The following is a 26,345-nucleotide window of genomic DNA, read 5'->3' on the forward strand; positions in this document are numbered from 1 at the left end:
CATGTAGTGGTCCTTACGGCAGAGTGGGCCTAGCACAACAAGGGATCATGTTCTCCATCTGAACTGGAGAACTACCTGAAGGTACCTTAAGGACAAACACTCTTGGCTAGTGGAGCTGCAGATCAATCTCTGGAACTCAAATTAATTTAAAATTTCCTGGAGTCATAGAAATTTTTTTGGATATGAGCAACCGTGGCAGAAACAAAGAGAGATGCAACTGGATAATTATTTTTTTTTAATGTTGCTGAAAGCCTAATACTTGAAAAATGTCCTGAGAAGAGATTTGGTTAAAAAATTAATTTCCTCATGCCTGAAAGAATCTGTTTGGCAATTCATCACAATCCGCTGTGTTGAGTGCAGACTTTATTGTGATTACTAATAAAAACCCTGGCCCAAAGCCCACTGAAGTAAACAGAAAGAACTCCAGATATTTTGAAAGGCTTTGACGGCCAAGAGTTTTCTTTGAGTCCATTCCTTCAAAGTTCTTAATCAAATCAGAACGTTGTGTTGTATTTTGCAATTCTGCATGGGGCTGAACCAAAACTGCTCCGTGTGTGTGTGCAACTTGGGCCTCCCCCCTCCATTCAGTTTTGGTAAAATGTTATCTCGGTTAGGGGTGTGCATTCTCTGTGAATGAACCCAAATCTAGGGTCACCATGTGCTCTGTTTTATGGATATCAGCCCTCTTATTTGAAGGACTCTTGTACAGTAACAGAAATTGACGAAAACACAAATCAGGATAAGATTTGCTATAGCAAGTAGAGGTCTGTGGTTTTGACACAAATTTATGCTGCCTGTTCACCACAGATTTAAAGTGCGTGCACACACACACACACACACACACACACACACACACACACTGGAACTTTACTTTTCCCCTGACAGAGCAATAGTTCACAGCGCCCTTAACTTATTCGTCTTCTTTGACACCCTTAACAAACTACAGTTCCAAGGGCTCTTGGCAAGGGGAATGAAATTGCCCATTTCCTTTTTTCACAGCTCTAACTTTGTATGTGAGGTTTTTCCCATTAATGCCAATCTCTGGACTTTTCTGCACCAATTGTCCAGCAAGGTGGTACCCAACACCTTCCAGTTTTTAGCAAATTACAAGCCTGGCAGCTGCAATTTTTTTAAAAAGTCACCACTTCCATATGCGGTGCAGTGTTAGTTGTTCTTTCAAATATCAGTGACAGTGGGCACATCTGGGAATCTGATAAATGTACTGCGGATCTGGAAATAGTCATATTACTTTGAAAAGCTGCCCCCAGGAATGTTGTAAACCTTTTGCACAGCCCATGTGTTATACCACACTCCCCCCTGTCAAGGGAAATTCCATGGGCTGGGGAAATTCTTTTACTAATTCTAGTAAAGATGTGGGGAGGAAGGTTTCAGTAAAAACCTTCAGACAACTTTTGAAGCCCCTTCATCCACCCACCCCACCCTGAAATTACAGACCAAAGCAATACCACTAATCCCAACTGCTCTGTGACCAAACTTTCATGGATTTGACACTTAAATTTTATCTTTTCTGAAGCTATGTGCCCAACACCATGAAGCCAACAGGTTCTTCCAAAGATACCGTAATTGTGCTTTCATCCACACTTCCTGATAGTGGCCAGTTGTTAAAATCTGAATAATAATCAGGCAGAAGTTCATTGTGATATTGATTTATCTGGATACCAGGGTCCCATCACCTACGATTGGAAGATAATTTGCAGGACAAAATTCCTTTTGGGGAAGTATTGCCTACTGATGGGTATTTAGTTTCTTTTGCTGTCTGAAGATGCGACTATCCTTTTGCTGCAACAGCATCCATAACAATTACTAATAGAAATAATGTATAGCCCCTGGCTGTGTCCTGGTAGGAAGGAACACTCTGTTCTTAAAATAAGTGAATGTAAAATATATACAAAGCATAGTGTTACAAATTCCCCTGGTTCTTATGGAAAAGTGAAATCAATAAACACAATGTTGTGCTTAAATTGCTGAGGTGCTCAATACAATATGTGTTATTTTCCCTCATGGCCTTCACTCCAACATTATGAATTTTCTGCCTTGGCAGCTAACTCACTCCAGAGCAAGCAATGAGATTAACCTTTTAACTTCAAGGAATCAATTCAGCTGTAGCTGCAGTACCCTAAACCCCATCATATAGGGAACCAGATAGTATAACTAATATCAATACAAGATGAATGCGTTCTACAAAACTTGCTATAAGAATTTTGCTTAAACTGTCAACTTTATCCCTGGCAGTCCAGAAAGGTTTTTGCCCCATCACTCCATAAATATTGGAGATGAGGTATACCTTGAGGCCTTGTCCTATAAAATGAGCAATTAAATATTTACAGTCAATATTGTGATTAGCAATCACCAGCAATGTTGAAATTGTACATCCATTAAGTTTAGCAGCCCACTCAAATTCAATGCTTCTTTCGGCTGTCAAGGTGGGGGGACACACCTCTGTGCAAAGCTATTGCTATTTTTATACAGGTATGAGTCAGAGGATTGAGGAAAGGTAATCTTATTCTATGTGAAATACAAAATTGAAGAGAGAAAACTGATTTAAGCTTATGCAGGACTGAAATCTTGTTATTGTTATGGGACATTTGTGTCTATGTGCTCTAGCTCATGAGTTAAAGTTTGTGGTTTAACAGTATTTCCCAGCAATCCTGTTTTTTTCAGCAGAGAGGGAAAAACAATACAAAACAACCACACCATAAAGTACATAAATACTCTTGCAAAATTTGTGATCAACCAAGCTGATAGAAGCCTGCCATATTGCATAGTAGCCCTGGGGACATCAATGCAGCACCCATACACCTGACAAGACTTTCACAGGTGCCTGCAGTGTCTCCTCCTCCGTCTCATTTTCCTTTTGTAATTAGGCTTGAAAGAAGTCTTCCACTGTAACCAACAGAAGGCCTTTTTCCAAGTCTAATTATGTTGGGAGATGTTTGAGGGGTTCACAGGCTATGAAACACTTGAAGCAATTAGGCTTGAAGCAAACCTTCTTGAAGAATTCTTTCAAGCCTAATTGCATTGGGGGAGGGTCACTGCTGGGTGGGGTGAGGACACACAAATGCACAGTCTGGGAACAAAAAACTATGCACTACAATAAGGCTTGAAAGACGTCTTCTACTGTCTATAATAGAAAACTTCTTTGGAGCCTATGTGTAACGGTGTGGTTGGGGGAGAGTCACAATTGAGGACGGATAAATTGTTCCCTCCCCAGCTGTGACAACCCTTGCTGAAAATCCTCTCCATTAGACTTGGAAATTGGTCCTATAGAAGCCTATTGTGCACCAGTGTGTGTGAGAGAGAGCAAGCTTCTGCAAAAGTGCAGCTAAAAATGTGCCCCCCCCCCAAGTCTAATTGTGTGTGGCTCTGGTGTGTGCATTTTTGAGTGTTATATGCATATGTTCCCAAATGTGCCCATTGACCCAAAAGGTTTGGTGCCCCTGTAGCCCACCAGGAGCTCCTCTGAGATTGCAAAAATGCAGACCATAATACAAGAATGGGAGATTACCAAGGCCCATAGTATAAATGCTTGATTTAAAAAAACTTAAAAGCAAATGCAAGTACGTCACTGTATGTACAATGCAACAAGCAATCACAGTCCCTGGAGTGTGTAACCAACTTATGCATGTGGTAAAAACACATGTGTACACACGTACCATTTTAGAATTAGCAGTAACTTCAGACTAATTTAATACATTAAAGTGATGATTATCAGTAAGAGGCTACTGTACTCCATCCACCAGCAGTGGGTTGGTTTTGCTGGGATGGATAATACAGCTGGGAAGAAATCTGGCTTCTTCTGCAAGTTTCCTTTGCAATGTCCGGTGACCATTTCAGGTGTCCCTCCAAAGTGCATTGGCTCAAAAGGCTACATTTTGTCTGGGAAGCTGGCCAGTAGGGACCTGGGAAACTAACAAGATACACCTGAACATTTCCCACCAACACCCTTTGTTGGAAAGGACAGGGAAGTGTCAAACCTGGCTCTAGGACACTAGTGTAGACACTTCTGAAATAATCAAAAAGCATGCCCAAAGCAGTACTGTATCATCCATCAATTGGCTATGGAGAGCTCTGAGATTTTGAGGTCCCTCAAGACAAGAAATGCTTTAAACTGCAGACAAAGTCTAGAGCTTCTTTCATTAAGCAGGAACAGGACAACAAAGCTACAGAAATTGCCATTCCTGGATCACCCTATTCTTTTGTAAGTCTTGGTAACGAAAGGATATAACTGCCTCAGAACTCCTGAGCTCAACAAGTCTCCCCAAGTCTTCCACAAGCTTGTTGATTTCTGTGAAGAAATGTAGATTAAAAGGTGGGGGGAAACTTGCTGCCCAGTCCTTTGCTGAATTAGGCATAGGATTTCAATAAATCAGACAGCTTCCATAAATTAATCTTCCCCAGAACAATAGAAATTTACAAAATATAAAACAGCAGATTACTCCAATGTGTTTCCCTCTCTTGAAAACATGCAGAAAGATACACACATGCAGCAGAAATTATGTATGTTTTATTTGGGTAATATGGCACCAACAGAGAATTGATTGGGTGGTGGAAAACCTCTTACATTCTATGCAAAGTCTTCAGAAGTCATTGAACAAGAGGGGGGAATTGTTTGTCTCAAAAAAAAAAACGTCTTCTGCACTGGGGCATAAATTCAGCTGCTTGGAAACAAAAGCAATTAATTTCAATGAGTTTCACTCCCAAATAAATGCACTTAGGATCATGTTTGTGTGTGAGAGAGAGAGACATTTCAAATGTGTTTTATTGATTTTTAAATGTTTCAATATATGTTTTTAATGAGCACCGAAGCAAGACAACCACGCTTTATAAGTTAAATTTAAAAAGTGGAATCAAATACATATTTTCCCTTGGAGCAGTAGTTTGTAATATCTTGGGACTGCTGAGCTCCTGACACATTATTAGAAATATAATTAGAAATATTAATAGCAAGCATTTAAGCTGACAAGCATCACAGCTCTGTATGAGGCAGATTCAAAACTGACTAACTATTGAGACATACGAATCTTCATGAACTCACTTCAGCTTTAGCTTAGGTGGTAATTTCATGCCCCCGTCACTTGTTCAGTCCTGTGATCTGGTAGATATCGCTGGATGTGCCTGATTTTATCTTGTTGCTACATCAGTTCTATCCACTTTGTGTGAGAAATAAAAGCTTCTGTGCTGAGATTAAAAAATGTCATTTTCCCGGTATGGTAAATGCTTTTATTTTCAAAAAGTATCAACAGGATGAAATCTTCTATTGGATCAACCAATAGTTTGAAGGTGCTTTCACGTTTGCTAGAGTTATTCATCACACAAAAGGAGTATTTAAAGGTGGAGGGAGTGTCACTCTTTTTATTCTAAGTGGCAGGTGTAGAAAAAGACAACAGGCAATGCCTCCTTAATTAAATTTCCTCTGTGAGTGGTACTTGATGGATCTCAGATAAAACAAAGGAGAATGCAGATCCTGCAAAGTTGTCGAATCTTTGTGTTGATGCATCAAAATTCACCAAGAATAGGAAAGAAAGTGCGTTGGAAGATGTGGGACTCGAACAAAGACCAGAGAAAACGATTTCCTATACGTGTGTCACATTTCTGATTTTTCTTGGATTGATTGGGACAGCAGTAGTTCTTGAGGGCTGCACTCCATCATGACGTCCATTATAAGAAACCTATAAATGGCACAGATAAAAGTATTTTGGTAAAACATTTCGAAATTATATCCATCTCAAGTAGCCTGATCCAGTTCTAGTTCGCCATAGCTAAAGCTGCCATCCCAAAACACACTAGACCAGACCTATATTGTATCAGAATATTGTGATATGATTTGGTCAAATTTATAACAAAATAAAGTGGTTGGGTAAATGAAACCAAACCAACAGTTTCCCAGATAATCTTAAACTTGTTCTGACTCAAGACTCAAAATCCAAAGGAAGGAACCAACTTTCAATTCTCTTTCTTCCCCTTTCTTACCATTTTTCTTCTTAACCATAAAAACGTAAACTACAAACCAAAATAAAATGCATGTTGGCCAAATAATAGATCAGGGAGGTGACCAAGCTGAGGATCCCAACATGTTAACTGAAAACAAATTTTTCTAACCATCTGCAGCCTTTGTAATAAGCAAAGAACAGAAGCCAGGGAGATGATGAGAGAGCAAAGTAAAATATTGAGCTGCTCATATAGCCTCAGGCCAGACTATAAAAGTGAAAAGATATTAGTCATGAGTGAAATCCCTGTAAACAGAAAGGACCACAGACTGCCTTCAGCACATATGCAGCTTCAAAGTTACCCCAGATTTTGCTTTCATTAAAGAGCGGCATTTTAAGGTAACTATCTCCAAAATGCAAGAGCCATGGTAAACAACAGTTTGCCTTACCTTGTTCATATGATAAAGTGCTTTTATGTTAAAAAGTAGGAACTGAAACCATAGAAAGGTCAACTTACTACATGAGAAGAAGCATGTGATTGCTCCATGTCCCTGACAGAGGCAGGGTGGTCCCTGTTGCCCAGCAGCAGGCTGGCAAGATTATCCAGCTATACCATGGTTTTGAAAGATGGCCCAATACCCCCTACCATTTCAGAACCAGTAGCTTCATTCATCCATTTGTCTTGAAGGATATAGCAAGAAATGAGTTGACTAAATACCAACCAATATGTAAGGTTGGGTTGACTGGACAAAGAAATGTGTCTCTTCATGTCTAGCATCACAACAGAAAGTTGCAAAGATGTAGAAGCAGCCCAGATGAAACTAAGCATGTGCAGCTAGGGCTACTCATCTCAAAACTTGGATGTGTGCAGCTGATCTTCAGACAGTTGGACAAGGATTTCAGCTACTGCAAGCATTCCATAATTCCTGTTATGACACCTATGAGATGCATGATATGGGCACATCTGTTATTAGGCACAGAATTATGAACTTTTAATTTGCCAGATGGCAGCTCCTCAGACACTGATGCTACAGCAGTGTGAGGCAAACCAGAGATCCTATCAGTTGTTATGCACCTCAAATAAAAAAATAAACTGGGGAAATTGCAGGGTAAGAAATTGTGTGTTTATGCATTTGTTATCTTTACTAACAGCCAGAGGTGCTGCTGATCTGTGATACGAGAGTTGCTTCTGCTTTACCACGTCTTGAAGTTAGAGTTTGTACAACACCAAACATTTAATCTGGCTTTGTCATAGAAGATGGGACTTTTATACCATTAATACTTATGAAGTATTGGGGCACAGGTTCATACACTGATTTGCATATGCAAATTTGTATGTATAGATACTTATTGGAAATTAAGGTGGTGATTTAGCCATTTGTTCACAAGCAAGATGGACTTGCTGTGAGCCCCGCTTCCCTCTTCTCTACTCACTGGGCCAGATGGAAGACTTTGACTGCTGCTTCTCTCACCTTGTTGAGTTGTCCCAGCAGTGGTTTCTGAAGCTGGTTTGTTAAGCCAAACCAAGTTTGTTAGGAACCACAATCTCTGGTCCAGATGACACAAAAAGCTGACTTTAAAGTAAAGTAAAACCAAATGTTCTCCACCTTGCTGCATCAGAGAAGGAGAAGGCAGCAGCGGAGCAAGCTGATTAGGCACCTGGGGCGGTGCGTGTGCCCTGGACTCAGGAGTGGGGCCAGCCAGGGCAGGACACTCCACAGGGCATCTAGAGTCTGCCTGCCTCCTCCCACTCCTACAGCTGAGGGGGAGGCAGCAGGCGGACCGTTTGGGGCTCCTCTCCCAGGAGAGACGTGTGGCTCAGGCGCACTGTAGGCCCCGCGATGAGTGTCACCCAGCATTTTGTCACCCCCCTCAGTGGTGACATCCAGGGTGGTCCGCGCCACCGCACCCCCCCTTCCTCCACCCCTGGGAGAAGGCAAAGCACAAATTTGAGGCTCACAGCAGTTCCCTTCTACCTGAGTATATGTTGCTAAACCATGGTTTAGTGTAGCATACAAACTGGGCCTGTATGATATAGGAGTGCAACCAGAAGACAGTCATATGGACTGGCATGTTCAGTGGCATAAGCAAATACTTTGCAATGCTGCAGATTAAGTATGATTCCATTAGCATGTGAGGCAAAGGTGGTCATTTTATGCACTGTGTCTTTTTATGCAAGTCTCCGCTTCTCTTTTGTGGCTAGAAAGGATGCTGCAGGAGAGTGTGGAAGAGAATTGCTAAATCACAATCAGCAAATAGAGTTGCATCAGCTTTCTAGTCCCTGCCTCATCCCTGCTGCACAATGCAGTTGATAACAAAAGCTGCTTCAGCACTGCAGCTGGGCTTTGCTCCCAGTCGGGAAAAGGATGGGCAAGTTCCCCTTACACAGTGATGCAACAACAGGTCAGTCTCCTAAGACCAGGACTCTTTTCAGGAGGCTGTGTGAGCCAGTGAGCAGCTTTTAGAACAACTCCAACAGGGTTTCATGACTATGTTCTTCTAAATAAAGTGGTTTCAGCAGATGCTGCACCCTCAGAAAATAATTCACTATTTCTTGAAAACATGAACTCTTTTACTTCCTCCCTCCCCCCAAAATGTGCCCCCCACCTTTGTATCCCACCATCTTGGCTAGTGGCCAAATCTGAGAAAGACTGTAATGAACTGAACAACATATTAAATTTGGCTGTAATGTTATTGGAAGATTTTTATTGTAAGCCTTTCTGTAAACCATGAGATTATATTTCTGAGTCTTTGTTAGCTCCTCTGCCTACTCTTCCATTCCTTTGTTTCTCTCTAAGAATGGGTGTGTGGCTCTGTTCAGAGTCCTCTGAATACATCCTGGTGTGTGCCTGTATTTATTTATTTTTTAAGTGTGCAGGAACAGCAAATATAAATTTGAGCTGCACGTCAGGTGGTGACTGGACCAAAGGGAGATTTCTGTGTTTCTCAGCCTAGGAACTGGGTCACAGAAGTCACATTGCTCTCTGCACACTAAACTAAAATAAAATACATATCAGCAGCCCTTTGCCTTTAATATTGCACTCAAAACTTGTTTATTGTCTGGTTGGTAGCCTTTATGTTAAACTCATATTTACTGTTACAGGTAAACGGACATAAGTCTGACATCAAGAATCACAAAACAGAGAAACCAGTAGGAGAACACTTCAATCTCCCAGGACATTCTATACAAGATCTCAAAGTAGCTGTTTTACTACAAAGGAATTTCAGAAATAGACTGGAAAGAGAAGCTGCTGAATTGCAACTCATTACCAAACTCAAAACCATGGAGAGACCTGGTTTGAACAAAGACATTGGATTCTTATCTCATTATACATGACTAAGCCATTTTTCACCTTCTCACCCCTTGCCTTTTCCTGGAAGACCTATTGCAGTCGTTAAGAGTCGTCAACAGGCTCATCTCAGCTATCTGCCAATCTCCCATTCCCACCACCCTACTGAGTAATACCCCTCCCCACCTTCTCACTATATAGAAGGATCTGGCAACTTCTGTTTCAGTGTATCTGAAGAAGTGTGCATGCACACGAAAGCTCATACCAAGAACTAACTTAGTTGGTCTTTAAGGTGCTACTGGAAGGAATTTTTTCATATTTACTATGTTTATTTTAAAATATATCAGACTTCATACAGAACACTCATCCAGATGTTCCATTTATACTTGTATGTATTTAGATTTTTATTTACAGACCAGTTTTCCACCAAATGCTCCTCAAAGCAGGTTATAAAGCATCATATAATAATTTAAAACTAATATTTATTTATTTATTTATTTTAAAAGAAACATATTTTCCTTCTAAATCCATTAAGAACTGCATCACAACATCCACCCAGTTGATACTGTATGGTGCAGAACAGTCTCCTCGCAAACCATGACATTTCACCACCATTGTGTCCTTATCTAAGACAAACATTTAACTTTTTGTTCCTGGGACAGGGTGGGCAGATATCTTCTCATTGCAACTGCTTTTAGTATAACTGTACCCTCTCCAGTTTTAATTACCAGTGTCCTTCATTTATCAATACACTATTCTGCCTTGATTCATCCTTATTTATTGTAAAGTCAATTGCTGGCAATGTTTTCACTAGACTTTTCATTAAATGGTAACTCAATATTTTTGTTCCTTTTCAAACATTCCCTCTCTCTTCCTCAGCTTCTCACCCATAATTTGTTGAGACAATAGCAGTGATCGTTACCAGGACCAGCCTAAGATATTTGCCACCTGTGGTAACGATGCCCCATTTTACCATCACCATGTATAGACGCTGACCAGCACAGGAATGGGATAGCAGCCTCCAACTGGTGAAACTTAGAAGATTTCAGTAGCTTAGGGAATGCAGGACAGGTTGGGTGGCAGACACACCCCTGCTCTTTGCCAGAGGGAAATGGGCAAGGAGTTCAAGGAGAATGGTGGGCAGAAGGTATTTGCTGCATAGGGTGATTGCAGCATTCTGCCTAATGGCATGGCTGGCCCTGATCATTACATAGCCAAAATTCTGAGGGCTGATCTTTCAGATGCAAGCAACATAAACCTATGTTGGAAAGCTAGATTACCTGCACTGTCATAGGCACCTGCTTAGCATAAATAATCACTCCCTTCTCCCCTTCTGGTTCCACTTGCTCTTTCTGCCACCTGCATTCACCTCTCCTTGCATGTTGATTTCTCCTCTTTTCCCTTGGCCACAGGGTGACCCATCTTTTCTGGGTTTGGTGCAGCAGTGGCATTTCTTACTAATGGCAACACACTGCCCCCTCAGTAGACTGGGGTCTAAACCACTGAGCTTGCCAATCGGAAGGTCGGCGGTTCAAATCCCCTGATGTGGTGAGTTCCCGTTGCTCTGTCCCAGCTCCTGCCAACCTAGCAGTTCGAAAGCATGCCAGTGCAAGTGGATAAATAGGTACTGCTGCGGCAGGAGAGTAAATGGCGTTTCTGTATGCTCCAGCTTCTGTCACAGTGTCCCGTTGTGCCAGTAGTCATGCTGGCCACATGACCAGGAAAGCTGTCTGTGGACAAAAGCCAGCTCCCATTTACAAAAGTGACTGAGCCTCATGATTCCATTTTCCCTTTTACTGCATTAATTTCTCCTTTAATTACTTGTCTAATTTGTTTTATGTTATAAATTCATTAGGACAACAGAGTGGATGTATTTCTAATTCTATCTGGCAAACATTTTGAATGCTTTTTAATTTGGGATTTGGTTATCTAATGGCTCTCTTATTTATTGTTTGGAGGGAGAGAAAATAACCCCTGTAATTACATGATCACCACCTTTAGGCCCATGATGGAAAAGCAGGATATAAATGTAATAAATAATATCATGTATTAATAATAATAAAGGACAGAAATACATACACAAACATTAATTTTGATCCCAGAAACTACCATGGCATTTTGTTTATTTCATTTAGTAAATTTATATTTCAATTTTAAATTCAATGTCATCAAATTTTTAGGATTAGCTACAGTCCTAAAAGCATGACCTAAATGCTGTGAAATTCAACGGGAATTTTCCCTACTCATTTCACTTCATAGACATCTCAGAAAAATAAGCATATTTTCATTCATAGGACCTAGTTTGTTAATCAAAGATGGCAAAAAAAAAAAATCCAATCTCATTTGTTCCCGGCAAAAAGAACAGAAGTGCAATCAGAAATAAGTCCTATTGAGTGAGTAAGCAAGTCATTGAGGTAAGTGGGCATAGAATTACAAAGTGTGTAGTTCACATTTCCACAATTGTGAAGTTGTTCAAAAGTTGCAAAATAACAGTAACTCTGCTTAATAATAATAATAAAAAGTAAGAGCACAACCCTATCCCTAAATGCTGATCAGTGGAGCTGCCACAGCCCTGTCACATATGTTGGATGCAGTAGAAGACGGGGTGCCAACTTGAATAAAATGTTGGGTGGCCCAGGGAAACCTCGCCTCGCATAATCAATCACATGACGTGGTCACACACCCCATTTGAATAGCAATGCCCATCAACTTGGGTGGAGCCTGGCTCCCTCAAATATTTTATTGGGAGCGGGGAGCAAAGACCTCTTGGCTCATAGGAGTTGGCTCCAATGGCGGAAGATAAGGCAGGAAAGCTGCTGTGTCAGCTTGGAGGTGGTGCAGCAATCAGGTCTGGACTGGGCCTGATGCTGTCATTTGATGGCAGTGGGGCAACCTAGGATCCAGTTGAACCCAGGCAGTTCAAACCATCCATGGAACACCCCAGCAGAGGGCTTTCTGCTGGCTTCCACTGCAGACACTAACAGGAAAACCACGAGTCCACTTCTGCCCGTCCACCTGTTTTGGAAGTTTGGATTGCACCCTAAACTACTTTTATGGACATTGGTAAATTCTTGGTCCAAATATTATGCAGAGACCTCAGATGAGCTGGGCTTGGACTTCTGGTTCCCCATCATCATCAGTAATAATAGTAATTCCTTTATCGGGGAGGCTGAACTCTGAGCACCTTTGTCCTGGTGCCAGGATAGAATTGTTTTTTCTGGAATTCTTGCAGCCTCTGATGGGAGTGAGGCTCACTTTGTCGAGGTGGACTCTCCTTCTGTTGTCCTCTGTGAGGCAAATGCTTCTTTCTGGAATGGTGGGTTTGAGTATCTTGGGCCTTTGATTGTTCAGGATGGTGTGTTGGCCTCCTCGTGTATCTCTGCTGGCCACCAGCCTGCCACCTTTGTGGGTACACCTTCCTGGTGTAGCGACGTTTGCCATCAGATCGGTAAATATGGGGGTGCAGTTTTGAACCACGTAGCTGGGGAGCCCTGGATTTGTGGGACTTTGAAGAGACGCTCCTGAATCGCACTGTAAGAATAGTCCGGGATTGCTGTGCTGCGCCTTTTTGTGAACGTCGATTAACGTTGTGAAAAGATGGGGCTGGGGCAGGGGAGATACGTTGAAGAGACTGGGAGGAGCTAGTAAACTGTGGTGAGATCTGTGCAAGAAAAGGAAGCAGAAGACGATAAACATACAGGCTGCATTATCAGAAGTGGACACCCATTGCTTCTTGGCTACATCAAAGCCCTTGCATTCCAAAGGAGCAAGCTCATAGCCTGGGGGTTCACCTGGACTTGATGCTCACCATGGATGCGCAAGTGGCAGCAGTAGCTAGGTAGCCTTTTATCAGCTAAGGTTGGTATGCCAGCCATGACCCTATCTAAAAATGGCTGGCCTTGCCCCAATCACTCAGGCCCTAGAGGCATCTAGTTTGTGACTTCCCCTTGTGCAAATGGAACCTCCCTCTGCCCCCTCATGCTACAGAAAGTTGGGCTACTCTAGAGGAAGGGAATCCCCTCCCAACACCTCACCAGGGTGGATGTGATGGAACTTGCCTATTGTACTAAGGACTCTGAGACTTTTTAGGTTAACACTGTAGTGCAATTTTCCACTGATTCTTTCAGCATATGAATTCTCAAGACTTTGCATTGGTTATATAATTCTCTTTTGGGCAGTAATTACTCAGCACATGCACACACAAAGAAGGCAGTAGTTTTTTAAAGAGAGAAGGCACTTTGATCAGTATCTTAAGTTAAAATAAGTAATCCACTTGTCCAAATAGGTATCCACACAAAATTCATGTCTATATGAAAAATGTTCAAATGTTCCCAGGGCAGGGAGATCCTCAGACCATTGCATAGTAGATGTTGGGTATTTATCCTTCCAGGTTTGAAGTATAAGTCTCTTAGCAACCACAAGGGCTCACAAAATCCACTTTTGTTGTATAAATAAGCAATGAAGAGTTGGATTCTAGGACTTATGTGATACTGAGCCCTTATGGTTGATATGTTGTCATAAAAGTCCTAGGATTTGACACTCCATTGCTCATTTGCAAGTTTTCTTGAATGTGTTCCAGTTGTCAAAAACAAGTGGGACCTGCAACAGAATATTGCATTTTGGAAGGCTCCTGTGCAGTCACCCCTTCTTCCAGGATATTCCATAGCTTTCCGTTTTTCTTCATCTTGAGCAGTCAGTATCACATGGCCAGTAAGCATACTCAGTCCACATTGGGCTCTTTTTTTGTCGTAATCCATACAGCACCTATTTTCTCTTAATGGTTTTTATGGACTTCTGCAAATCTCTTGTTCATTGAGATATATCCCTCTTGTGAATGGTTACTGCTGTTTTCGGGCTAGCTCTTGGAAAACTGAGGTTGTGGTTAGTATATACTGCTTGTGCCCCTTTTCAGTAGGGATTGACAAATCTCCTATTTCAACTTCATAATAAATCAGGCAGTCATGAATCTTGGAAGATGATCACTCAACTCCCGACTTCCTCTGAGGAATCCACTTCAGATTATGGGGGAGGAGCATTTGACCTGGTGTGATCTCATGAGCTTAAGCAGCTTCAGAAGTATTCCACCTTGATCTTGTAGGCCAAGCTATGCATGCACTTATGCCTCTTCCATTGACACCATCACTGTATCACAATAGCACTGACAGAAGCCTTCTGTTCCCCACAATAGAAAAATCCAGATTCCTGTTTGTCTGATTTGACGTTGTGAGCAGAAATGCAAAAATGCTGCCAAATTTCCAGAAAGCAGCCTAGCAATCTGCATCGATTGTCAACCATGAGATCTTCAATAAAAGGTGCTGCCATTTAATCTACTTTCATGTTGATTTGCCGGCAGTGACAAACACTGTGACAGAAAGACTCGCCTACTAATGCTTCTTTCCAATTCATCCAACAGTGCTTTGTGCACCAGACACTGCGTGCTACAAATGTGCCCAATTAAAGGCTCAAGTTAAAGAAAGTAACCTTCACTTGTTGTTTTTTGTGACTCGGGGAAAATAATGGTAGGTTCATAAAATGCAATGAGTTTTTGTCAACAGCAGATAGCAGCTGGGTTATCACCACTCACCTGACATCAGTTGGTCATCTTGCTGTTGCTTACTGGGAAGTAGAGTAAAAAGAAAAAAGAAAAAGACTGGAGAGTTTTCAGCAGGTGGGCTTGAAGAGGCAGGTGCCAGTAGCCTTGCTGATCATGAGGTGCCCCTCCCCTGGAATGTCTCAGCAAAGAGATGGCTCAGGGCACCTGATTGGCATATGCCAAGAGTCACAGGCGAGCTGCGTACTCTGAGGCTCCCCATAACTCAGCACATGGGCACTATCAGAACTGGGGAAGCTAGATCAGGGGTAGGCAAACTAAGGCCCGGGGGCTGAATCCAGCCCAATCGCCTTCTAAATCCAGCCCGCAGATGGTCCGAGAATCAGCATGTTTTTACATGAGTAGAATGTGTGCTTTTATTTAAAATGCATCTCTGGGTTATTTGTGGGGCATAGGAATCCGTTCATTTTTTTAAATAAATATAGTCTGGCCCCCCACAAGGTCTAAGGGACAGTGGACTGATCCCCTGCTGAAAAAGTTTGCTGACTCCTGAGCTAGATTAATTTTATTTTAAAGTCACTTTCATTTTTGATACTGCAGAAAAAAACTCATTCCTAAAAAAAAAAAATTATACCCACTAGATGTATCCAAAAACTAAGAAAGAAGCCATTGGTAAATTTTGATAGAGCAAAAACACAGTTATCAAATGATTGCCTTGTTCGTAATGCAATGCAACAACTGTTTGTCGTGTTCTCAAATGGGAAAAGCCATCCTACAACATTCAGTGATGAGCCCAGAAATTGGTGTCAGGTTAAGTCTAAGGTCATGAAGACACCTACAGGGAAATACTAATTTTTTAAAGCGTGTTGATTGGGCATGGTGTTGTTAAAATAGAACTTCTTTGTAACCTACACCATCCTCCTGCAAAGCCACCTGATCTTACAGACTAGGTCATTATGAAATTGATCTACTTTGCTCTTCATGATGCTTTATTGTTCCTGCAATTGCCTGACTCTCTCAATCAAGAGATAGCCCCACAGTTAAGGTGACTTTGATCCGTTCTTTCAACACCAACTGTTCTCCGGGCTCTAAATCAAACAGATTGAAAAAGGCATACATTCTAAGAACAAACATTCTAAAGGAAACTGACCTCTGTGTTACCCTGAGAGGGAGAGTAATATCAGAAAATTGGCCTGCTCAGACACCAATCAAAGGGAGAGAAAAAATAGGGTTCAGACTTCTGGGGCCTGGTGGTTCAAAGGATGCACCCCCAAGTCTATCACGAGTCACCACGAGAAAATATTCACAAGTTATGGAATCTCCCTGAGATAGCTAATAAAGTAAGCAAAAGGTCTGAAATGTGAGGTTCCCAGGAAACTGGATCTGAGTGATGGGTACGTGGTTTATGTGCCATCATATATGCAATAAATGCTATTTAAGATCAGCACTATCATTTGTTGGCATTGAATGTGACAGAACCTGGAAGGTCCTGGCAAGCTGGCACAAACAGAAAATGCAAGCAGACTACGATATATGGCAAAAACTCTGCAAATTGCAGGCTCAAGGCATGTTTTCAGTATGATCCAAACACATAACTCTTTGAAATGCAGCATTCCCGATCTTAATAGCCAACACAGTAGCCTCAGCTTTGCACAATGACCTACTGCCAGACCAATAAATCATTCAATAGCCAGATACCCCATCGAAATTCACAAATAATTGAACAAAGAGCATAATTCAAAATGCTCCTGTCTTGTACTGTGCTAGTAGCAATGAAGCCTTGCCATGAAAAGGATATGAAATAAGAAAGGAGGAGGAGGGAGATGGAGGAAAGCAAGCACTGCAACTAGGGCTGAAGCCCTGGGCCCCACGTGCCCACCTAGAGAGCAGCAGTCAGGTACCACGTCAGAGCCTAGGCCCACTAGATGTGATGCTGGTCACTGCAGGATCATTCCTGTCTTCTTACTGAAAATATTTTACACTCAGAGGGCAACTGGCTAGGCATGTACAAGGGTACCATTTTTTTTTTTTTTTTTTTTTTACTATTTTCACCTTGAAACATGTAATTCTTTTCTGCAATAAACCTATATGCCAACCTTTAGTTACTTTAGTGGTATCACTCAGTTGAAAAGGATCTTGTGATCATCCAGCCCAACCCTCAATCCTATTACAGTATAAACTAGGGCAGGAAAGAAAAAGGGGGGGGGGTAATACAGGCAGCATGCGTCAGGGAATGAGAAGAGAGTGGGGGCTCTCCTATGGTCTGTTGGTTAGAGTGGGAGCAATTTTGTCTGTTTGGAATTCACCAGCCCAAATGTTGGCCACGTGGGCCTTGCGTTTGTTCCTTCACAAAGAATTAACTCTATGGATTCCACTCAAGTGTGTACCTCTTATTTTCACGTCTTCAAATTTCTCATGATTCTCAGGCAGGTGTCCTGCATAATTGTGTTCACTGCTTGTACTATAAAGCACACAGGTGATTTAAAGTACTGTTTGCTGTTACACAGCAAAGACGTAAAAGTCTCCCAATGTGTGTGCGTTTGTGTATGCTGCAGGAGGCTACAAATTTAATGGAAGCCTCCTGGGCCGTGTCCAGAAAGTGGGGGGGGGGATGAGTGTTCAGACCCCTGGGCTCTCACTTGTGGGGTGCCTCAGGGTTCCATCCTCTCCCCCATGCTTTTCAACATCTACATGCAGCCGCTGGGAGAGATCATCAGGGGATTTGGACTGGGTGTTCATCAGTATGCAGATGACACCCAGCTCTACCTCTCCTTTAAATCAGAACCAGTGAAGGCGGTGAAAGTCCTGTGTGAGTGCCTGGAGGCGGTTGGAGGATGGATGACGGCTAAGAGATTGGGGTTGAATCCTGACAAGACAGAAGTACTGTTTTTGGGGGACAGGGAGCAGGTTGGTGTGGGGGATTCCCTGGTCTTGAATGGGGTAACTGTGCCCCTGAAGGACCAGGTGCGCAGCCTGGGAGTCATTTTGGACTCACAGCTGTCCATGGAGGCGCAGGTTAACTCTGTGTCCAGGGCAGCTGTCTACCAGCTCCACCTGGTACGCAGGCTAAGACCCTACCTGCCCGCGAACTGTCTCGCCAGAGTGGTGCATGCTCTGGTTATCTCACGCTTGGACTACTGCAATGCGCTCTACATGGGGCTACCTTTGAAGGTGACCCGGAAACTGCAATTAATCCAGAATGCGGCAGCTAGACTGGTGACTGGGAGTGGCCGCCGAGACCATATAACACTGGTTCTGAGAGATCTGCATTGGCTCCCAGTACGTTTCCGAGCAGAATTCAAAGTGTTGGTGCTGACCTTTAAAGCCCTAAACGGCCTCGGTCCTGTATACCTGAAGGAGCGTCTCCACCCCCATCGTTCAGCCCGGACACTGAGATCCAGTGCCGAGGGCCTTCTGGCGGTTCCCTCATTGCGAGAAGTGAGGCTACAGGGAACCAGACAGAGGGCCTTCTCGGTAGTGGCGCCTGCCCTGTGGAATGCCCTCCCATCAGATGTCAAAGAGATAATTACCTGACATTCAGAAGACATCTTAAGGCAGCCCTGTTCAGGGAAGTTTTTAATATGTAACACTGTACTGTTTTTAACATTGATTGGGAGCCGCCCAGAGTGGCTGGGGAAACTCAGCCAGATGGGCGGGGTATAAATAATAAATTATTATTATTATTATTATTATTATTATTATTATTATTATTATTATTATTATTATTGGAAGCAACAAAAAGGAGAAGGGGGCTTAACCCTTTCCCCACAACCCAAATTTCACAGTATCCAAATTTCTGGTGTGAATTGCATGTTTTGAAAATGCTGTTTTGCTGTGCTAAGGATATTTTTGAAAGAACATTCAATAGCATTAAGGACAGAAACTAGAATGCATCCCCCCCTCAAAAAACATTCCAGTTCTTTTATAAACCATCACTTAAGTCCATTACATGTTTATGGAATATGTCACAGTCTGTAAAAGACTTGTTCCAGTTACCTGTGATGCAGGGTTCACGTCTAAATCCCCGTCTGGAGCGTACAGGCTAGAGTTATCTGGGGAGAAAGAGGGAACTCCTGCAAGACAATATACAAAGGATAACTGTTATTGATTCTTCAGAATGGCAGGAACTATAAATCATTTCAGAATACAAACAAATGTAGGTATTTTTAGATGTCCTTTTTGTGTAAAGAGAACAGACCGCTCTTCAGGAAACAGAATACTTTGCTGTAAATTGGGTGGGTGCTTTGTTAAAACCCTGCTAAGAAATTTGTAGAGACTTATCTGTTCAAGCATTCCAATGCACCCCTTGGCAAATCCCCTGCAGGTTGCACCATTTATAAATGGTTGGGTTACAGTAGGACGATCTTCAGTGCAGCTTGTTCTGCACTGAAGGAAGACCAATGTAATCATGACCCAACAAGCTGCACACAGATTATCTATTTGAGCATACAATCCAAATGTATTTGTCAAGTTTGTTAACATGTAACTCACACTAAGGTTCACATACATTCCCTGCGTACACGGCATGTGTAGGGTAAGACACAGAAGTGAACAATGAGTGCACATATTGCACATATAGCATAGCATGACACAACATCAGGCTTGCGTGTCTGTCTGTTTTTCTATCTATCCATCTTCAGGACCTAATCATGGCACCTGTGCACATCTTTTTCAGGGTAATGGAATATAGGGAGTGTTGAATAGTGGTTAGAATTTCAGAGAAGAACCTGGGAGACCAGGGTGCAAATCCACACTCCGCCCTGAAGCTTACTGCGGTGACCTTGGGCAGCCAGCCCCTCTCAACCTCAGAGAGTTGTTGTGAGGATAAAAATGGGTGAGGAAGAACAATGTAGGCCACCTTGAGCTCCTGGGAGGAAGTAAATATTCATTATTTTAGGAAGTATTTTCAGCAAGATACTTTAGGAAGGGGAGTCTGTATGCCTCCTTCTCTTGTCCCTGCTTCAGCAGTGCTGCTATCTCACTTTTGCTGCTCAACATGAAGCTGGGAATCGAATCAGGATATTCATATGACACTACACTACCTTATTATTCATGCATGGCATATGGGTTTATACAGTGTACCACTGGGTTAAAAAAGAAATCCAATAAACCTCACATTAAAATTTTATAATTCATTTTGTTAAAAAATAATCAAATTAAGCTGCAACTGATTTTGAAATACATCTCGCTTCCCAGTTTGTATGCTTAGGATTGCTGTGCATAACTTAACCGATATTCATGGCTACCATCCTCAAACCACTTAAAATAGAGAAGGAAGGCTTGAGTTGAGGCTTTAAGATATGCATATATGACATTAATATTTATCAGTCACATGGTACCTTTAGACACGTTAACCAGAAATAACTGGAAGCACATGCCTAGGAAAGGCATTGCCCTGCATAGAGGGCCATTTGCACAGATGAATAATATGGATTTATGTTTCGGAAACAGGCACTGAAAGTTGCCCTTGAATGACTTCTAGAGGAAACAGTTCATCGATTTCAGCTTGATGCCATACACTGGCCAAACCAGGCTTCAGGTCTTCGGTAATCTCATTCTAGCTTTTCAAGTCACACAGTGGTAGCCCAATATCCCACTGTTCTGAGAACAAAACAAATGTTCAGGCTATTCTCTGCCCATCAGAGTGCTCCAGAGAAGCATTTCAAATGCATTTTTGTGATGTATAGAAATTTTCCCAAACACAGTTTTTGCTCACCTGTCATTTGCCCAGCACGTCTTGCATCCTCTGGACTGTATGCATAATTTTCTTGTCCACTGTGTCTGTCTGTCTCCAAATTTCTATCAGCATTTTTCTTTTCTGATGCCTTTCTAGAAAATAGAAAATGCTTACCTTTGAACCCCTGTCATTTGAGATCTTTCAGTGCAACCACAGAAGACTTTCCTCATTTTTTCAGCTTTATGGCAGAGAGACAATTTAAGTGGTCATGTTAAGTCAGCCAGTACCACTGCTTACTATCCATTATTAACCTATCACCTATATTGAATTTATGGGACTTTTTGTATACTTAGTGGGCGATACTATGAGAGTGAGTTTGTTCTGAGGACAGAAGTGAAGCACGGTCTCTGGGTTCACTTCATATCTAATTTACCAAAAACTCTGAATTCAGCAGTTTTTACTCCAGGTACAACTTGCAAAAGTAATACATTAGTAGCTTTTTGGCATGCTCTCAAAGCTTTCAGTACATAGTTACTAACTAGCTAAGGAACAGCCTGATCCAGGGCTGTTTTTAAGCCGAAGTATTAAATTTAATCTGCTTTCCAGGCTTATTCTATAGATCAGCTGTTACAGAAGCGCAGTGTCAGGTGCCAGGCAAAAGGAGTCAAGCCAACTACTGTAGCTCTATTGTGCAAGTCCCATTCCTGAGTATTGACTAGGAAATGCATGATGGGGAGTCTGCTGCCTTTGCTTTAGCTGTGATAAAAGAGGGGAAGGGGAGCAGTCTAGGACCAGAGTCCTCTTCTCAGTATAAAACCCATGATTTGCCCTATCACAAGTGCTGAACCAACTAAATCCCCTTCAACAACTTGCAATAACTGCAAGTACCCTTGAATGTGTTAAGAGTTTGTGGGTGCTCGACTCCATTAAATTCTTGGATCCAGTGAAGTGTTAGAATTTAATCAAGGTTTGGGGTGTTAAACTGGACAACAGACATGTAATCCCTGGACGCAGCAAGGGTTAAAAGCTAAATTAGCCAGGCTAGCTTTCCTATTCAGGTAGTTACCTGGGTGATGGGCCATTAAGAAATTAAGTGAGAGGGAGCTCTGGGACAGACAGCAAATGAGTGGGACCCCTCCTCCTCTAGCTCTTAGATAGTGAGAATGGCAAAAGGCCAGCATTTAGTGTGTGTAATGTGACCCAGAAGTGAAGCTGCAGGCAGGAAAACCAGAGAGGCAAAGCCCAATGTTTGATTTCTGCTTGAATCCAAAGTTCAAACAAGAAACAAGACCCTTAATGCCGTGAACCATTGTAGGCTCAGGTTGTATAGATGTGTAAATAACCCATATATCATAAAGACACCATGGTCTCCACTGTGCCTCATTCCCAAAGGAAAATACAAGCCCTGGAATCTCGCACCGCTTGAAGATCGCTTGAACAGCAAGTAATACATTTTAATGACAATTAGCATTTTGCCATAAAATATCAATTCTGAAATGTGAGGGAGTTTGTATAGATTGTGAACCCAAGCCAGATCCTTTCTTCTAGAACTCAGAGTGAATGATTTAACTGCCAAGCTAAGGTGAAACAAAATATGGCATACCTAGATAAGCAATTGCACTGATTAGCTCAAATCAGAATTAAGTTTCCTTCTTCCCTCTGACGGCAAAGGATAGCTTTCAGTCTTGAAGACGAATGCAAACAAAAACCCTGGCAAACCTTTCCCACAATGACGTCATTTTAAAGTTTCCGTTCAGTATTGATTAACAGCTTCTCAATACAGATGAAAGCTCTCTTACATTTTAAAGCTTAACAACCTAATGCATTCTAGCATAGAGACATTTAGCTTACTTCATTTTAAGTGGTCAAAACTAATTTTGCTAAGCTAGAAGCAATTTGTTACCAAACATCTTTTTTCTCTCTCCAAAGGTTGCTTTCAAATAAGTCTTAGAAAAGCAGAGAATGCCATTTAATTTGCCTACCAGTTGGTTACAATTAACATGTGCCAACCTGTCTCGGTTTCAGTTCTGTTTCTGTACAACAGAAATTCTATACTCCAAGAGCCTGTAGAATTGGCATATCCACTGTAAGCATTACTTGAGCTAGGAGGAGTGAGCTATTCTGGTGCACAGTGACCTCCTGTGGTTGTTGCTGTAATTGCAGCATTTATTAGCTTTAGGGTTATTATAGGTTTATTAGCTTTAGGGTTATTATAGGTTTATCAGCTTTATTAGGGTTAAACCACAGAGCCTAGGACATGCCGATCAGAAGGTTGGTGGTTCGAATCCCTGCAACGGAGTGAGCTCCCGTTGCTCCGTCCCTGCTGCTGTCAACCTAGCAGTTCGAAAGCACGTCAAAGTACAAGTAGATAAATAGGTACCGCTCCGGCGGGAAGGTAAACGGCATTTCCGTGCGCTGCTCTGGTTCACCAGAAGCAGCTTAGTTATGCTGGCCACATGACCCGGAGGCTGTACGCCGGCTCCCTTGGCTGATAAAGCGAGATGAGCGCCGCAACCCCAGAGTCAGTCACGACTGGACCTAATGGTCCGGGGTCCCTTTACCTTTACCTTTAGTGCCCTGTTTCCACTGAGTATTTATGTGTTGCAAAATGCCTTGGAATTTTTAAATGAAGGGTGGTATAAAAATGTTTTAACTCAAATATATGAAATGAAATATGTTGCACATATTAAGGCTACTATAAGAATGTTCCAATGCAAAACAGTTCTTTGATGGATCAAAGTTTCAGTTTGAAGTCATGTTGCTATTAAAGGTAAAGGGTAAAGGTAAAGGGTATTAAAGGTAAATCATGTACTATTCATGCAGTCAAATGTCATATGATGGTGACAGATAATTCAGCAATTTTAAATCACTTAAATTTATAATGAAATAGAATCTCTTTTTCCCTTTTCTTTTCATCTGGACATTTCAAAAGAAAAAATATATATTATCCATGGCAAATAATTTGTATGTTCCTGACTTTGTATGTTTCAAATCTAATAACAATGGGGTGGATAACCTGTGACTCTCCAGATGTTCTTGAATTACATCTTTCATCATCCCTTACCACAGGCCAAGCCGGGCAAAATATTAAATAGAAATTTTACCAAATGAGTGAAACAAAAACGATAATCAGCTTACCTCATCTCCTCTTGATACTTGGAGTCTGGGGGGAAAGGTCAGATTTTAGAATATATTCTTAAAAAAATAGCAATTTATTTGAAAAGAACACTCTTAAGTCTTCTTAAATATATTAATTTAATACAGAAAGGTGCTCCAGCGCTCAAACTGAGATTGTCCATGCACAGGCACCCTCAGCCATTCAAGTAAAAAGGAGGCGCTCTGCTTGTGTGGACCTGGACTCCTCATTGAAACAAGAGAGAGAATTATTGTAGGCAGGAAGAACTTCCCTTCATAACTCACACGTAGGATCACTATGCTATACACTTTTCTATGCAGTCGTACCTTGGAAGTCGAATGGAGTCCGTTCCGAAAGTCCGTTCGACTTCCAAAACGTTTGGAAACCCAAGCACCGCTTCTGATTGGCTGCAGGGAGCTGCGGAAGCCCCGTCGGACATTCAACTTCCAAAAATAGTTCGCAAACCGGAACAGTCACTTCCGGGTTTGCAGTGTTCGGGAGCCGAAACGTTCGAGAACTAAGCTGTTCGAAAACCAAGGTACGACTGTATATCTCAAAAAGAAGTAATTACTCTGCAGAAAATTCCTCTGAAACTTGGGCTGCAATCTTGCTCCCTTTGCACATGGAAAGCAGGGTGTGGTGTGGCTCAATGGGACACCGTCCACCACCCACCATCCATCACCCTCCACCCTATTATCCTTGCACCTATGTGCCACTATTTCTATAACAGGCTGCAAGCAGACTATTCAAGTCAAGGCACTCCAAGACTGCATCCAGCTGCCACCCTCTCCTTCCCCCACAACAGAATGGGGCTCTGTGGAAGAGCAGCTTGCTGGAAACTCCAGGGTTATCCGTGCAGGAAGACCTGTGTTTGAAGAGAATGACCTGGCCACAGTGCCAGGGAACAAGCACAACAGAGGCAGTGTGTGCCCTGGTGTTGGCTGGAGTCGTTTACTTTTTATGCATACTGCTGCACTTGCAGAAAGCAACTTCTCAAATTAGCTGTGCCAATAACGGAGGGCTTGATGTGTAAACAGTTAAGAGTGCATTTCAAACAGTCTTGTCATTTCCAATTGCTTTTTATTTACAATTTGCTCACCGCTGGATTGTATGCCGTTAAGAAATTTAACAACAGATTATCTGAAGAAGTGTGCTTGCACACGAAAGCTCATACCAAGAACTAACTTAGTTGGTCTTTAAGGTGCTACTGGAAGGAATTTTTTTAGTTTCCCCTCTGGTCCAGGCTGTTTCTCTATATTTGGTTGAGGTTGATTTATAAGGGAATTTATGCCACATTGAATTCCATTCCTCACCTTCAGTGTTTAAGTCCCAGTCTTTCTCCCGGTTATTTTTAGTGTTCGTATCTACATTTATCAAGAATACAAGTAGAACTCTGCCACTGTCACAAAAGTCAGTTATTTGGACCTAATCTCCCTCCAAAAATAATTCCATGTTTTAAAATGGTTCAGAGAGCCCACGTACCTTTCCTTCTTTTGCAGCAGCAGATAATAAGCAGAATAATAAGGATCAGGAGGAGGAAACCAACAACTGACAATACAACTGCTAAAATTATAGTTCGAGTTCGTCCGTCATCGCCTGCTACTAGATAAAAATTAATAAATGTTAAGAAGCACAGTAAAATATGCACGTCTCCCTATGAATTTAATGAGTTACTCATAGACTGCTGTGCTTTCTTAAGTAATGTTACCCTGTTGCGGCTTCTAGAAGTCCAAGAGTCTTTGCCAGATACATTATTATTTTATTTTTATTATTTCAACAGATTCTGATTTCATGCATCAGTTTCTACTCAATAGACATAGTTGCCAATTTGGCTGTAGTGGGAAAGTGTGGCATGGAAGAGGCAGGAGAAGGGAATATGTGGGCGAAAATTAGTTCCTAGTCTAATAAACTATGCATCCAATTAAAAAGTTAATTCAGCAGATGCGTTTCATCTGAACAGTCCTCTTCAGTGGCTTTATATTTCATCTATCTTAAAAGCATTATCATAGCTATAGACCACATCAGATGAGAGAAGGCTTTTGATTATAATTGGCATTGTTGTGCAAAACACACCATAGCTGTTTACACATTAAACCCTCAAGTTTCCAAAGTTTTCCCTTTAAATCTTTGGGTTAAATGTATGAAAGATCTGATTAAACTCCCACTGCAGCATTGCCACTTTATATAGTGTTGCAGGATTGCGGGGGGCGGGGGGTGGGGTATTGGTTGGTTGGTTTGCCATTTGGGGCTCCTTCTAAGCCCTTAGTTTTTCTGTTTGTAAGATGGGATTTTGTTGTAAAAGGAACTGCTGCAGTGGTCAAATCAGTCTCTTTGTCAAGTTAATGGCCCTAGTCAAACCTGTTAAGCATCCTTTCTACATGACTAAAGATCTGGCTATGTTGCCATAGAAACAACTATACACTTTATCCTAGGTGTAGGAGAACAATTGGCAAGGTGTGAGCTAGAGTGGAGATGGGATGACATGGAGATGGTCATGTACACATTACCTACTTAAAATTCAGGTAGGTGGTTCTTTTTCTCAATTTGGATATAGCTAGTTTTTGCAGGGGGGTACATCAAAACACACTATTTCCTAAGAAATGACAGGCTAGATGCAAGATGTATATGGATTTTGACTAATGTCATGTGTACACCACTTCCCAAACCTGTGGTGGGAGCATACTGCTCACAAAATAAATGGGGGTGCCTACATGGCCTTGTACTCTGTGCTGAACCCAAAGCC

At 41.9% G+C, this 26,345-nt stretch overlaps 1 protein-coding gene across 6 annotated transcripts in view; it reads right to left on the minus strand.

Annotated features, from left to right (window-relative positions):
• Nucleotides 1–4,505: 4,505 nt before the first annotated feature.
• The window catches only part of IGSF5 (immunoglobulin superfamily member 5), a 43,286-nt gene continuing 21,446 nt past the window's right edge, over nt 4,506–26,345 (minus strand). For 4 of the 6 annotated variants that reach the window (XM_081198770.1, XM_081198769.1, XM_081198768.1 and 1 more), the window contains 5 exons: nt 25,085–25,204; nt 23,605–23,629; nt 20,506–20,618; nt 18,786–18,862; nt 11,345–12,899 (listed from right to left, as the gene is read on the minus strand). In XM_081198770.1, the coding sequence (XP_081054896.1) occupies nt 12,396–12,899; nt 18,786–18,862; nt 20,506–20,618; nt 23,605–23,629; nt 25,085–25,204 (839 nt within the window). In that variant the 3' untranslated portion in view covers nt 11,345–12,395. Of the gene's footprint in view, nt 5,691–11,344; nt 12,900–18,785; nt 18,863–20,505; nt 20,619–23,604; nt 23,630–25,084; nt 25,205–26,345 lie in introns of those variants that run through there. The other 2 variants (XM_081198773.1, XM_081198772.1) reach the window with 2 other exon arrangements.

Source organism: Podarcis bocagei (assembly GCF_964188305.1).
Source record: "Podarcis bocagei genome assembly, chromosome: 6".
Classification (NCBI taxonomy): domain Eukaryota; kingdom Metazoa; phylum Chordata; class Lepidosauria; order Squamata; family Lacertidae; genus Podarcis; species Podarcis bocagei.